This window comes from Crocuta crocuta, unplaced genomic scaffold (genome assembly GCF_008692635.1).
Source record: "Crocuta crocuta isolate KB4526 unplaced genomic scaffold, BGI_CrCroc_1.0 scaffold230, whole genome shotgun sequence".
In the NCBI taxonomy this organism is placed as follows: domain Eukaryota; kingdom Metazoa; phylum Chordata; class Mammalia; order Carnivora; family Hyaenidae; genus Crocuta; species Crocuta crocuta.
This window is the reverse complement of record NW_027527393.1, coordinates 2,245,970-2,262,228: the sequence shown is the minus strand read 5'-3', so window position 1 is coordinate 2,262,228 and position 16,259 is coordinate 2,245,970. Positions and strand designations below refer to the sequence as shown.

Sequence of the window (16,259 nt, the reverse complement as noted above, 5' to 3'; positions counted from 1 at the left end):
CTATCCCTCCCCGACTCGCACTTCGTCTCTCTCACTGTCTCTCAAAAATAAAATAAACATTAAAAAATTAAAAAAAAAATAAAGTAAGTAGAATGAGTTGAAGCGGGTAAACTCCAGATAATAAAACAGTATAAAATGATCATCCCCCCTCCCATGTCATTGGACACTGAGGTATAAATGTAAATATGACATGAGACTGTATGAATGTAATTTTCTCATGTAATGAATGAAATGGGAAGACGTCAGAGAGACTCGTTTTTCCTTACACATCTGCCATTATCTCAGAAGAACTTGAATATTTAAGTAAATCCCCTTCTATTCAACATGGTCGATAATTCTAAATCACTGACTTCTAGCACTATCAAATAAAAAACCTCTTTGCTTTTTAATCAGTCAGATTATATTTATAAAATGAACAGAATTAATGAAACGGCACTTTGACACTGGGGTTAACTCCGTGGATGTCAGACATCACAATGGTTCAAGGATCTTTGTGACCAAGTGTTAAACCATCACCCCTATGGATCCCTAATGAAGACAATTAGAACTGTATCATTCTTCTAAGGTACCAGGATGATAAACAGTCTGATAGCTGGGTGTCTACACCAGGGACTCAGGCTGCCAACTTTGCATTATAAACAGCTAAGTCCCATGGCTGGTCCTACCGCTGACCTTTACCAACAACATGAACTCAGCGGCAAACTGTGAAAAGATTTTTGCAGCAAGGTCTCAAATGAAGATGAATAATTTAAATTCAGACCCAACTGCTTACTGTCTCTCACTGAAAATATTAAAATAACTATTGCTTTGCACTGGAGTAAGATAATAAAAGGATTAATAGTCAACTGTAATGACACTGTTGTTCTATATCGTCTACATGCTAACTGTTTGGTCTGCAAATGCCTTATTCATTGTGACCTTAAACATATACAGAATTGGCCTTCTATAAAACACAAACAGACATCACTGCTGCATCTTCTTCCACTCTTTTTAAATACTATTCCTCCACATGAAATGCTGTCTCACCACCATAGACCTCCCACACGGAGTGCCTGCCTTCTGAGTAACTATATTCCTGCAGAGGCCACTACATTCTAACCTTTCTATTCCAAGTGTGGTTGGAGGGGCAGCAACATTAACATCACCTGGTAGTTTGCTGGAAACAAAAACTTCATGTCACAGCCCTTACCTACTGAATTAGAGTCTGCATTTTCACAAGGTCCCCTGGTGATTCATATGCATTCTGAAGTTTGAGAAACTCTGCTCTATACCATGTGACCCTGTCTCTCCGGCCACAAGCGATTACACCAGGGATGAGTCCCTAAGCAAAAACATGTATCCACTGGCTGGCAAGCAGTCTATGAGGTGGCTGGTGTGAGCTTTGTAGAGCAGGGAGCTCAGAGTTGAACAGAGATTAGGCAATACAGATTTTTTCTCTTGAGGAGTGAAATGGGGATACACCTAAACTTTACCTTTTCTGTGAAGACAAAGGTGACAAAAGCTGAGTGACCACAGTGCAGATCACAGGAGAAGGGAACAACAGACTTCCATGTCTAGTGACACAACAAAGAGGCTCTCGTGCGAATAGAAACAGTGCCCAGTTCTCTGGGAGGCCCGCCTCAGTGGCTGCTAAGGTCACTTTCCCGCCCTTCCTTCTTCCTGTGGAGCTTGGCAGTAAACCTCGTTAACTCAGGTAGCTTGAGAGAAAGTACACCTCTGCCTCTTGTAATTGGAGAAAGTCCAATAACATAATCTGTCAACTGAAATCTTATCCAGATCAAATACGACTTGTTTCAAGATATCTTTCCTATTCCTCCCAAACAGCTTCAGTATCTCTCTTACAGAACTCCCATTAGACTTGTAGATGTCTAATCTCCTTAGCCAACTACAAGTTCACTGAGGACAAAGGATGTCTCAGGTAGCCTGTATTTCCTGAGATAAGTAACATAGAAATTCTGGCACATGGTAGGCACTCAAAGTTATTGTAAAATGAATTATTTTGCACACAGGAAGCCCTACATATTGTCCAACATTAAATGAATTCAAGGAAAAATTAACATATCTAATTTATGACCAATGGCTGAGATAGTATCATTATTTCTTAGATTACCAGATGATGATTACTAAATATTTTATCCACATGACATTTTACTGAGCATCATGATCATGATCAAACTCTCCTAAAAGAGATGGGGGCATCGGGCGCCTGGGTGGCTCAGTCGGTTAAACATCTGACTTCAGCTCAGGTCATGATCTCATGATTCATGGGTTTGAGCCCTGTGTCAGGCTCTGAGCTGACAGCTAGCTCAAAGGCTGGAGACTGTTTCAGATTCTGTGTCTCCGTCTCTCTCTGGCCCTCCCCTGTTCATGCTCACTCTCTCTCTCTCTCTCTCTCAGAAATAAATAAAACATAAAACAAAAAGAGACAGGGGCTGCAAGTGTTTTAAGAATAATGTTATCCGAGTTAAATATTGATTAACTTGTCCCAGAATCCTTGAAAGATTAAAAAAAACCCTTTATATTATATTTTTGACTTTTGAATTCCTTTAGTTCTTCCAGAAATCTGGGCTACAGTGACACTCAGATGATAGGTTAAACCCACCTACTTGCTCTCAGCAAATGATGTTTTCTATTGACAGTTCGTCAAGCCCAATAAAAAATAACCCACAAAATAAAGAGTTCAAAACCAAAAGACACCCCCAAAACATCTTTTTTCTGCTGAAATTCTATACAGTCCTATATATATATAATTATTTTAAATAAATCACAAAATAATTATTTACCAAACTAAACATATTAGATACTCTCTGTGTTTAAATGCAGCATTGCAAATATGAGCTAATTCAGTTTTCTAGGAAAAATTTCCTTTATTAGAACTACAGGTTAAGACAGATAGTAATAAAACATATTCATCAATTCATTTACCCATTCAACAAATATTTATTGAATATCTTCAAGTAGCAGCTACTGAATGTATTGATTTTAGGCACATAAAAAAGAATGAAAATACTTATCATCAAGGAATTTACTGAAGACAGACAGATACAAACCCAGAGAGCTATGAAACAGTGTCATAATCACTAAAACAGAAGCTTGGACAAGTGGGTGCCATGGCAAAGTTGTTTCAGGGAAGGTAGGAAGAATAATGTTCAAAGAGAATATGACCTTGAAGGTTGATTGGAATATAACTGGGGCAAGTGGTGGGGTAACACTTCAGGCAGAGGGCCCATCTTATGCTATCACAGAGCCTGAAAGCACCTACTGCATGGGGGAAATAGCAAGTGTTCTAGTATGGTCCAAACAGAGATGTCACTTCAACTGGTTCAATCCCAAGCCTTGCTGAAGTGTCCAAAAAACAGGGTCCACTCAGTCTTACATTTATGCTCCTATACTCTTGATGTGTCTCTCAAAATACACTGTGGTCCAGCACCTTCTTACATGAAATATACAACCTATGGCTTTGTCCATAATTTAACATGACTTAAGTCTTTGTCAGACTAGGGTGTGCCCTAAAGAAAATGATCAATATATAAATAATAGAGAAATCTCATGGTTATAAAAAGTTTTATAAGAAGATGATTTTCTTGAAGATGAGAAGATTGTGAAGAAGTACAGGGTACTATAGACAGGAGAAAAGTAGTTTTTGATTCATGGCTTCAAATACTTTCAAGGAAGCTCTATTTGCTCCCTTATAAGATCAAATCCTAAAGCAAGACAGACAGTAGAGGGAGGTTCTCCACATGGGAAAACATGGCTTGACTTCTTGCCTTGATTCTTAGTCTGTAAGATTAGTCCTTAGTCCCCTTCTACTTAGGATCTCTCCCTGAATATAATGCCAGTAATACACAGGCTTCATGGGGCACTGTTCCCTGAACATGGTCCAAATGTGGCCCAGTGACCCTTGCCTTAATTTCTCACAGCATAGTGAAACTAAGCTGGAAAATGAAAGAAAGACTTTCCTAAAGGGTGGGGATCAAATAAGGACAAAGAACAAACAAACAAAAAAACCAAAAACAACATTTAACACATAAGATAACCTATATATATGGAGATTTAGAGGTTATTCATATAAATACGACATCCCTCATATTGATTTCCAGGCTCCTTTTACATATGCAACACATGATTTATTGCACAATACATTCACGTTAGTACTAGTTTTCATTTTCAATAGAAAGGCATGCTCTTCTAGGGGTTTTGTCCTTTGCAAAGAGTCTTCTCTCACTAATTTGAGAATCATTGTTTAATACCAATCCATTTTGCTTCTTCCACTTGGAAACACCTTTAACCACTTGTTAACTTTTCCTCTACACCTAGAAAGCAAGGCCTAGAGAAGTATCTGTCTCAATCTGTTTCTTGTCTGAGGACCTACCTCTTCACAGAGGAACATGAATGGCACAGGAAGATTCTGCCCTGATTTAGTCCAAACTCAGTATGGCATCCTTTCGTTTTCAATAAGACATCTATTCTGAACACAGCACAATACAGCTAACATCTCAGAGTCAACCCACCTAAAGAAGCAGGAGGGCCATCTAATTACATAGTGCACATGAGGAAATGAGACTATTGTCTGTGGCCAAAGGTAAAAGCAAGGGATACATCTCAGCCTGAAGGTAACAATGAATTCTTTCAAAATGGAAGGGAACGAGTCTATAAGTAGAAAGTTTCTTAAAAATGAGAGTGTTGAATCAGTGTCTGAATGGCCACCTGTAGGTATTTTGTAGAAAGAATTTATGCACATGAAGACTGTTGCTTTAGGTTCCTGTACAGATCTGAGAGGGTAAATATGGCAAGGTAGGAGTACAGGGTATGGTAGGTAAGGAATACACACCCCTAATGTCTTCCAGGCCATTTTAGAATGAGCAACTGACTTGGCTTACTTCTACCCACTCTCCACACATCGTCAGAGTGAAATAATTCTTCAACTTGTCTCTTCTGCTAAAGACCCAAGGGATGATGAAATGAAGTGAAAAACACAGAAACAGTTTTCAATCTCAGTGTAGGTCAGTTTGTGGTAGCTGTGAGCCTTGGTTATTACAATTATTGTAGTTTTTCTAAAACATCAGATGGAGGCTAAAATACTAAATGAATTCTAATATTTGGCCTTTGTTGTTAGAAGTTCAAGTAATGACTCTATTAAATATTACGGCTAATTTATACATCAAGAAAGCAAACAAAGAACAACTTTAGCAAAGCACTTCATTAGTAACTAGAGGGAAAAGTGCAACCCAATAAAACTTAGTAGATCTGTATCACAGCTGAGTGTTACAAATGTTTTCAAAGTTAGCATATATAACACATCATTTGTTTAAGATGGTTTCTTTAAACCAGGCTGGACAACTTCATCTTTATCTCGCTCACAAATCTATGCTAGCAACAATCATTTAAGAACTACACTTGTTTTCTACAGCCCCCAACAACAATGATGCATTAATGCGAAGAGAATTTGATGTGTATTATAGGATAAACTGATCTTTAAGGGCTGATGCGCAATGTGATTTCAATTTGTAAACATTGTCAACTTGAATTGATGGTGTCAGGGAAAAACTAAAGAGCAAAGCAGTATGCTAGCCACACTTTCATGGGAACCTTTAAACATTTTTGTACACAGAAAAAAATTATCTTTACTAAAAGAAAGCTTAAGCTTATTTATCCATCCATCCATTCACTCATGAAAATTGTTTATTGGAGGTACACCTGAAGATGTGCACCCGGCATTTGAATAAAGAATTGGCAGGCCCACAGAAGCAGAAATAGTAGGAAGCCATTCTTAGGGCCAAAGAGACAAAGCAGGAAAGAGGTTTCTGCGGTCCAGTGAGAATCAGAAATACGGAGGGATGGGCAATGAGGAGGGCACTTGTTGGGATGAGCACTGGGTGTTGTATGTAAGTGATGAATCATGGGAATACACCCCCAAAACCAAGAGCACACTGCATACACTCCATGTTAGCCAACTTGACAATAAATTATATTTTAAAAAAAAGAAATACGGAGGAAGCAACACCCAGCGGGGGTACAGTCATAAAGGGACACAGCTACTGCTAGAACTTTGCACTGAATTACGAGGGAGTGAGGAAGGAGTTCTCTCCTTCCATCTTGCTGTTTCCTGCCAATGCCAACATTTGGCTGAACCCAAATAAGAGTAAAGATGTCAGGGAGTCTAGAGAAGCACTTCAAAAAGGCAGCATTCTGGAGAACAGGACAGGTCAGAGATGGCTGAATAACAGACACAGGAAGAGGGTAAATTCAGTATTACTAGAATTCCAGCCTCCAACTTAAGCACATTTCTAAGTATACCAATTAGGAACAACAAGCCCACTGATTTGATTATAAAGACCTTAGAAAAGTTCTTGTGCCACATTAGGAAATCATGATAAAATCTGATTTCTATCCAGAATGTTTAACAATTAAAAGGGAGGGGAAAAAAGACTGCTAAATATAAAAGGTAAGAACATAGAGGGAGTTTCTCCAGGATATTTTATTGACTTTTTTCTTTCACCCTACAATGAGTCAAAGCACCATTTTGTGAATTTTCAAGGTTCGGTTTAATATTTGTGGGAAGAAGAATGGGGATTATTATTAGTTTTGCTTCAAGGACATCATAAAGAAAACGACCACTACCACGTTTCCTGTATTGATTATGCATGCCCTTCAACTTACTCCAAATCAATATGAAAAGGGGGGACCATTTTTTCGTGTACACCTGAAAATGGGAAGTAAACCTAGGACTGCCCCTACCTCAGTGCTTTACGAAGGAGTTTTTCCTAGTTATAAAATGACTACATTTAATTATCTGCAATTCTCTCTTTTTTCCATAAAAAAACTATAACTTTCTCTACCTCCCCAAACATGTGTTATACATTTCTGTGAATTTGGTCACCTCCCTCCTGCTTCAACCTCCTCAAATATTAATGTTTGCCATAAGATCCCTCCTCATGAGATCCATGCTGCTTGGATACCCCTTTGAAGCCCCAAAGCGTTCAAACTTAACATTAGCAACACATTCAAGCTGAATCTGTTTTTCACTTCCCAAACCGACTCTTCTTTAAGACATAGTCAGTATTGTCCCTTTACTCCCACCATCCACCAGTCACCCAATCTTTTATTCCATCTCTCTTGTTCTTGACTCCTCTATCTTCTTCCCAGTAACCTAGGGTTGCTCATTCTGTGGCCCCTGCCTAATAATGATGACAAACATAACAATTTCTAGTAAGTGTTGAACACTTAGGATGTGTCACACATGATGCTTAGCACTTTACATGTGTCACCTTGTTTAATCCTTTCTATGCCCTTTTGACAGGTACTATGAGTAACCCCAGTAAAAGATGTGAAAACTTACAGCTGCAGAGCTAGTATGTGGCAGGCTGAGAGCTTAAATCTAGTTTAAAGCTAGTGCTCTGACCCACCTTTTCCAGCTTGGCAAATTCAACATTTTAAGGGTTAGTTTACTCTTTAATGAAGCCTTTTAAATCTCTCCTGACCTTTCTTCTCCCATGCTCTCAGCATTTTCTATGCACATTTATTACAGTACACATTATTATATATGCATTGGCCCATTTATTAGTTCTGCCAACAAATATATTTTGAGACCACAGTCTATCAGACACAGGGCTTGGCACAGCTTATCAGCAGTCAGCAAGTCTAGACCTGGCCTCCTAGAAACCACTGGGAGAGACTTTAAGCAAATAACCACGCACATATACCATAACATCCCAAATGATAGTTGCTATGAAGAAAAACTTCAGGTGCTGGCGATGTGTCTGTCTCCAGGTATCACATGAACACCATTAAAGCCACATTTCGGCATTTTAATTTTCCCTTCACTAACGTGTTCACTGTATTGATATGCAGTTGTATTAATAAATTATAGGAACTGTTCAGGCTAGAAATTTGACTTCTGGTTGGAAATTGAAAACAACTTTGAAGAAATGGAATGGTAAGATATTTTGATCTCATGATAAGAGCTGCTGGAACAAGAAAATAAATATTATGGATAAGAAAAACTTGATTTGCACAAAGGCAAGTTTGTCTCAATGTAAACTTCTCAATTCAGGAAGATACTTGTTCTATTTAATATAGTAGGAGTTTAGTGGAGTTCAGAACATAATGGAAAGCTCTATGTATTCTAACTTCTGCCAGAAAGGAGATGCTGAGTGAGGGCTTGGAAGATGTACTGCACCTAAGAGTTCTTCTTACTGCTTGTTGATCTATTCTGTTTACTTCTTTTTCATTTGTAGGGTGTAAAAAATTTAACAAGTGGTATTGGCAAAGCTAGTCAAATGAAATTCCAAAATATGCTATTTCAGATTTCAAATTTCATGTGAGTGTATCCAAAGGTATTTCCAAGCAATTTTAGGCCTTTATTTAAGTGCTTCTGAATTGACAAAAATCCTGATATAAAACAGCTGTGATATTTCCAAGCAATTTTAAGCCTTTATTTAAGAGCTTCTGAATTGACAAAAATCATAATAAATGCTCAAAGAGTGACATGTGGGATCATGATAATGTAATTCAATGACATGAAAAGAGTAATAATGAAATACACATTAAAGGGTTTTATCAATAGATACAACACCCACTTTAGGCCATAAACAACATTATAATGAGACTTTAAATTGCTCAGATATGTTAGACATTAGTGTTAACCTTTTTTTTTTTTCTGTTTCTGTTGCATTATGACTCAATTCATCACATTCAAGTACTTGAATTCTTAAGGTTATGATGAACTACACCAATTTGGAAGTGGGTTCTGTTACTGGGGAAATGGAATTTTTAAAACTAGAGCAAACCTAAAAAATATACACTTATTTGCTGCAAAGAACAAAGATACTAGTCTCAGTGTAGGGTGCAATACTATAATCATGAATGTTGCAGCTGGTTTGCTGACACATCCATGTTCAAGCTCTCCTTGCTCATGAGAATCCAGACACATATGGGTACCTAGATTAGGTAGTTCATGTTACTGTAAGAGCTTAGACTGTAATACTGAAAAATGCTACATAAATATTGTATTAAACAGTAAAAATCATTGCTTCAGGAATTGTGTGTTATCCCTAGAACTTTGTACAATATGGAAAGGGGGAAGTATTTATCTTTTCTGTTAGACATCTTCTCTTCCACAAGAGTAAAGATGAGTAATAACAGTAATCATCTCCAAATTCTGTGGTAGCTTTATATTTCTTGGACGTTGTTTAATAGTTATGTTGAGATTTTCACCTCTCACCCATTATCAAGGATTTTAACTGTTTGTAATCAGCATTTATTTTGTATTATCTTTTTAAGGCAAATTCCGTTCTCCTTTGCTAATCAGAAGTAAAAAACTGAGCTTACTAGGTTTGAGATCTTGATCCATATGCTCCCTATGTCTCTTCTTAGGTACAACCCAACTGATAGGAAGCCTGGCATTGCCAAATGTTATCAGAGAGTCCATGGTTCACTCAAGATCATACAAATATGGGATTTTATATTTTTCAGTTTTTACATATTTTCCCCTCAATACATGTGCATTCTGATAAATCATGCTCATCATCAAATGATTTGGTGATTTTGGATGAAATGAGATCTATAAAATTTTACCAGTTTATGCACCTTAAATTGCGCCTTTCACCCATTTACTAAGAACAATATATTTTTAAATGATTTCCACTTTGACTCAATTATGCATACATGTTTTAATTATCCAAAATTCCAAAATAGCAGTCTGAGTTTATGTGTATAGAATATATATAGTTTATATATTCTATATATATAAATATCTATTGACTGCATCAATATATATTTTATTAACAAATTGTATAAAATATATTATATATATGATTCCAAACATAATTTAAGAAAAAAATATCCTAAGTCATGGGACAAGAAATCTTTGTAAAATTAGTCATTTCTTTAAAAAAAATTTTTTTTAAGTTTATTGATTAATTTTGAGAGCATGAGCTTGAACCAGGGAGGGGTAGAGAGAGGAGGAGAGAAAGAATCCTAAGCAGGCTCTGTATTGTCAGTGCGGAGCCCAATGTGGGGCTTGAACTCACGAACCGTGAGATCATGGCCTGAGCTGAAATAAGAGTGGGATGTTTAACTGACTGAGTCACCCAGGTGCCCCTAAAACTAGTAATTTCTGATAAACCAGTAACATAGAATTGGAAGAAAAATAACTTAACCTAAGAATATACAGAATATAAAAGTATTCAATTGATGGGGCATCTGGGTGGCTCAGTTGGTTAAGCGTCTGACTTCAGCTTAGGTCATGATCTCACAGTTTGTGAATTCGATCCCCAAGCCTGGCTCTATGCTGACAGCTCAGTGCCGGGAGCCTGCTTTGGATTCTGTGTCTCCCTCTCTCTCTGCCCCTCCTCTGCTCATGCTCTGTCTGTCTGTCTGTCTCTCTCAAAAATAAAATAAAAACATTAAAAAAAATTTTTAAGTATTCTATTGCTGTTAAGTCAGTATTCAAAATCACTGTGAGTGTATTATTTTAGTTACATAGTGTGTAATCTCAAAAACATATTTCTTGGAAAAGAAAAAACAAGGGTTTTCTTGATAGTTATGAGACTAGTCTGCCCAAAGACAGTAAATAAATGAATTAACTATGAGAGCCAAGCAATTTCAAAGCAATTACTCACTAAGAGGCTTTGACTAACCTCATTGCAACTAGTGGAGGAAGGTACTTGCTAACCCACAGTCCCTCAAAGCTACAGAATGAATAATGCAGCAACCACCGCTTCCAAGACCAGAAGATGGGCAAGGATTTACCTTAAATGGAGACAACTTCAAACAGCCTTTGAAACCACTTCATCCTGCCATTCTGCTGTAATGACAAGGATGCAAACTACTGCCGTGGGCCTCATCTTCTCTCTTCATTTACTGCATACCAGAGTTACCAGGTGAGGCTCGAAAGTTTGCAAGACAATTGTTCTGGGGTGGGCCCAGGGCACTGGGTGTCTGTCTAGAAGCCCTCCGGGTGATCGCAATGTACAGAGTCAGCGCTATGAATCAGTGACTTGCTCCCACAGTTGCTGCTCTCATTTGCCTGACTTCAGTCTTGCCCTCCTGTGACATCCTCTACTAATGTTGCCAGGATGATCTTTCTGTAATGCCTAAGCAATTAAATTAAAACTTCTGGGCACAGTGTAAGACTCAACATGATCTGCTTTTAAATACCTGACCAGCTGCCTGTCCCTGGCTCTCTCCCCACGAGCTCCACCAAGCACTTGTTTCCAGCATGCCTGCCTCACCCTCAGGGCCTACACTTACCCATTCCTTGCTCTGACATGTTCTCCAATGTTTATGTGTTTATCTGCCTGGAGAACTGCATCTTCTGCACAAAGTTTCTCCTGCCATCCCAGCCTCCACTCCTCCCTCCATCAGTGTTCTCAAAGCACAAGTGTATTTGGGTTCTCGTTTTTTGTTTCTTCTGTTTCGTTTTTTTTTTTTTTTTTTTTTTTTTTTTTGACTAATCATATTGAACTTTCATTTTAGAACATATGTCTCTCTCATCTTCACTAGACATTTCTGGAGCAAGGACTAGGTCACATTTGCCTCTGTATCCCCCAAATTAACACACTGTCTGGCCTATACTGGCATTTTGTACGTGTTGAATACATGAATGAAAAGCATTTTATACTTTTTTCACCTTACACAGACAGAGCCCGAGGAGATTCACTTTGGGTCCGTTGAAAAAGTCAAGCTTATACTAAAATAAAAAGTATTAGACTTTACTTAATATTTAGTAATAGCAGTGACAATTACTTTAGAAGATTAGCCTTTTGATTAGGCTGATAGCTGAATTTTAAACATGGTTAAAGTCAAAGAAAAACGTAAATCCCCAAGAGTGCTCTCATATCATCAGCCTCCCCAAACCACATATTTTCAGAATCAGAGCCAATATATACCCACCTTAGACTTCTAAGGGAAAGAAACCCATTTAGTGCCCACCATAAGTTGGCCTAATTAGGAATCATGTGACATCTAACCCACAACTCTGGTGAACATGCTTACTTTGTATTTGCTTTCTGATCTGGAAGGGGTGGGAATATGTCCTTTTTTCTTGAAGGTTGTAAAGTGCTTGCACTGAGGACATGGCTTGGTGCTGGAATCAATACGGCCAAGTTCCAAGAAGTACTTATATTTGATGGAATCTTCATGTGTTAAGTTATAGGTAATTGTTCTTTCTTCCAGGAATTCAAAACACTCCGTGATGGGGCATTTGATTTCTACTTGGCCAAGCTGTACCTGTGTGAAAGAGCAAATAGGAGACAAAAATTTTTTAAAAGTACTGGTTAATTTTCTCTTCTTTTTTTCATACAGTATTGCTTACTTCATGATTACAATAAAGGATTATTCATCATTTTTCATGACTTGTAACAAAATAAATGGCAATCATTTTGGTACCTATATTAGGCAGTACCAAAATAATCACTATATAACATTTACAAAATTATTTACAGTATATCTAAGCATTCTCTATCATCATATTAGTGAACTTAAATGGACCTAAACCATAGGCTCACCAAAGAAGCAAATTATCATCCCATCCTTCCAGAAACCTCAGAGTAAGAAGGTATTCAGACAATGTGCCAGCTAAAGGAACCGTGGGATGAAAAGGTGATTCAGATTTTTCAACCCAACTACAAAGTACCTCAGCACTAAACTTAGGGCACCTTTAACTACTGTTAAGGAAGAAAAAAAAGGATTTTGAAAGTACATATGCATATATGCAACACATAGTAGTTTTGAAATATTGCCAATAATAACTCCATTTTCCCTGACTCTTCCATGTAACAAACAGAATAGTTTTTATGTCATCAGAATCACAGGAGCAATTAAAATTACACCAATCACATCGATGCAAGAAAAACCCATATGAGATCTGGCCACAACTGAGGTCATTTATAAAATGAATATTTTCACAGGACCACAGAATTAGGAGAGAGGAGAAAGGTACACTAGAAGAGTACATTTAGCATTTGGTATGGGATACTAGATAAGGTTACACTAAAGATTATAGCCTATAAAGCACCAAGTGTGGACACAACTAAATTTTAACAAATGAAGAAAAAAAACTACTTTGTAATAAAGAGTTCCAAGAATACTGTACATAAGTAGTGAACAAGAGGTGTTTGTATTTATATATCATGGCATCATAATCTCTTTTTATATATCCTAACATATATAGCAAAGGGAGACAGTGAAGGCCCCAGATGGCAAATGATGCTAAATAATTTCTTTCTCATTTGGGTGAAATGTCACCTGACATTCTGAGAAGGCAAAATACGTTGATCTTAATGAGAAAAGCCCTCTGTGAAAACTGAGGGAGGGAAAGGGGATAAGCTACACTGTCTGGAGAAAGAAAAACATCACCGCAAAGAACAATTTCAAAAAAACACACAACTAACATCATAGTAACTTTTCCACTTTGCATTTATCTGGCACAGACTTGAGGACAGGTAAAGTAACACAGGCTAGGGGTACATAGGTGGCTCAGTCGGTTATGCATCTGACTTCAGCTTAGGTCATGATCACACAAGTTTGAACCAGTTCTTGAGTTCAAGCCCCACATGGTTCGTGAGTTTGATTCCTGCATGAGACTCTCTGCTGTCAGTGCAGAGCCTGCTTCAGATCCTCTGTCCTCTCCCCCGCCCCCCGCCCTCCCCTTGCTCTCATGCACTCTCTCTCTCAAAAATAAATGAACATAAAAAAAAAGGAAGAAGCCATAGGCTGAAGGGTGCATGGGATGATACATTTAATACCAGTAAAGGACATGAGCCAGACTGATAATGAAAGAGTCCAGCTTTGGATATACCTCCTTCTTAGGATCAAACTGCTGAAAGTGTATATTGCTACATAATGCTATATCACTACTATACAACACATGGTCTAGAGAGATTTCCAAATATTAGCCCCAAACAATTTTTTCTACTTTTTATGATGTCTTCTTTTAGTTACAATCAGATTTGGTTATTACACTTGTTTTTATCATGTTTATTTATATTTGAGCAAAAGACAGAGCATGAGTGGGGAAGGGACAGAAAGAAAAAGGGAGACACAGAATTCAAAGCAGGCTCCAGACTCTGAGCTGTCAGCACAGAGTCTGACGTGGGGCTCAAACTTTTGAACTATGAGATAATGACTTGAGCTGAAGTCAGAAGCTTAACTGACTGAGCCACAAGGCACCTCTTGATTATTACACTTGTTAGAGAGTATGAAAAGTGATTATAACCCAAATTAAGGTTTATAATAAATTGTTTTCAGTTATAGCTCAAGACATAAATCCTCAAAAGATTTTAAACAGACCAAAAAAAAAAAAAAAAAAACCAACCCATGTGTGACATTATTAAAAACTGGGTTAATGAAACATATAAAACTTTTTAAATTTTTATAAATATTTCCTCTTTTAATATTCTGTCAACATTTATCAAGCTGATTCTGAGCCAGGTAAGGGATTAGGCACTGAAGCACTGCAAGTGCCTATCAGTAAAGAAGTAATCATGACACAGAGCAGTGACACCTGCTGGCAAGAACGGAGTGTCAGGAGAGGATCTAGGGGAGGCTTGGTAACCTTACCCTTGTGAGGTTCAGAAGAGGCTTCTTGGAAGAAGTAAGGTTTCAAGTGAGATCTTAAGTTTAATAGAACTTAGCCAAACAAGGGTGAAGATGTTTCAAGCAGACAGAAGATACAACTTGGACAAAGGCCTGGAGGTAAGATGATATGGCACACTTTAGTGGGGTGCCCACCGATCCCCACATCCTAATTGGATCGCATGTATACTGCCCTAAGGCACATGCATCCTAACTTAAAGACAACAGCCATAGAGGGACTGAAGGATGATCAGTATGACTGAATCACAAAGTGGGAATATAGAAAGATAAGGGTGTACGGATGAACCGGAATCATGAGAGCAGAGCATGAAACCATCCTAAAAGTGTGGGTGTTTTCCATATGAAAATGAAAAACTCCAATTTTCAGCATGTGAAAAACAATTTCTTTTTATTCCACATAGAAAAAGTTCCCTTGGGCCATTTCAAGTGAATCTTATCTACTGGGAGACAGCATACGTTAGGGGGTAGGAGTCAATTTTTTGCTCCTTGGTCAATGCTTTAACCTGGCCTCCTTCACTTATAAGTTTGTTTGTTTATTTTATTTATTTTTGCGAGAGAGCATGAGTGGGGGAGGGACAGAGATAGAGGGGGATCTGAATCAGGCTCTGCACTGACAGCAGCGAACCCAATGTGGGGCACCTGGGTCGAAGTCAGACACTAAACTGATTGAGCCACTCAGGTGGCTATAAATTTATTTTAACTACAAAAATATCAGCAATGGAAGTAGTAATTTCACAGCCACCTAGGGACAGTCAGGTCTTATAGAAATGAATGTAGTTTAGGGACCAGAACAATCCAAGGTAACTCAAGGGAGCAGGTTATCTTATTATTCCTTCAGTAGTGAGTGTTCATTTCCACACCACATTGGGATACCTGTCATCCAACATCCAACCAAGGATCTTGTCATCTTTAGTGTTTTTCAAATCTGCCTGAGTATCTATCCACTTGCATAGAACACACACTTTCTTCATGTTCTCAAACTCTCTGCATTTTGCCTATCCTATGCCTTCTTTTCTTTCTGAAAGCTGCAAAATCCTTACCCCACTGCAATGGACCAAATGATCTTTACCTTATTAAGCAGATAGAAGCAATATATATGATCATATTCCCTCATCTTCCCGCTACCAACCCTCTCAGATTCTGTCTCTCCCCATCTTTTTTGTCCTCCTTCCTTTTAATGTTTAGGGCCTAAATCTACTTTCAGGACAACTGCTTGAGTCTCTTAAAGTGTTTGCTGAGAATTCAGGTTTTCTGGCCCACCCAGGACCTACAAAATTTTAATCACTGCTGCTAACGTAGTAATAGGCAGTTTGGTACAATTCCTCATACTATTCTTTGAATTACTCATAGTTCTTCAGAGTAAGAATATCTCCTTTTTCATAATAAAATGCTACTCCTGACCTATGCAATCTCTTGGCCTCTATATTCTATCTTTTACAGAATAATTTTTCTCAAAAAAAAATCACAACCAAACAAGTAATCATGATTAAGCAAAGTGCATTCGTTTATTTATTCAACAAGATATATATTTCATCAGTTCAAGGACACAGTTTCTTCAGCATTTTAATATCTTAAAAGTCAGGATTGTCTTACAATCAATGGTCTTCAGCATTGTTCCATAGTTTAATTCACAGTTTTTATTTTCTTGATGGCACATAATA

The 16,259-nt window shown here is 37.8% G+C and overlaps 1 protein-coding gene across 1 annotated transcript in view; it reads right to left on the bottom strand.

Moving 5' to 3' along the window:
* The window catches only part of RNF217 (ring finger protein 217), a 196,853-nt gene that overhangs the window by 40,194 nt on the left and 140,400 nt on the right, over positions 1 to 16,259 (bottom strand). Inside the window, exon 5 of the mRNA XM_077752729.1 lies at positions 11,998 to 12,231. Coding sequence (XP_077608855.1) covers positions 11,998 to 12,231 — 234 coding nt within the window. The remainder of the gene's footprint in view (positions 1 to 11,997; positions 12,232 to 16,259) is intronic.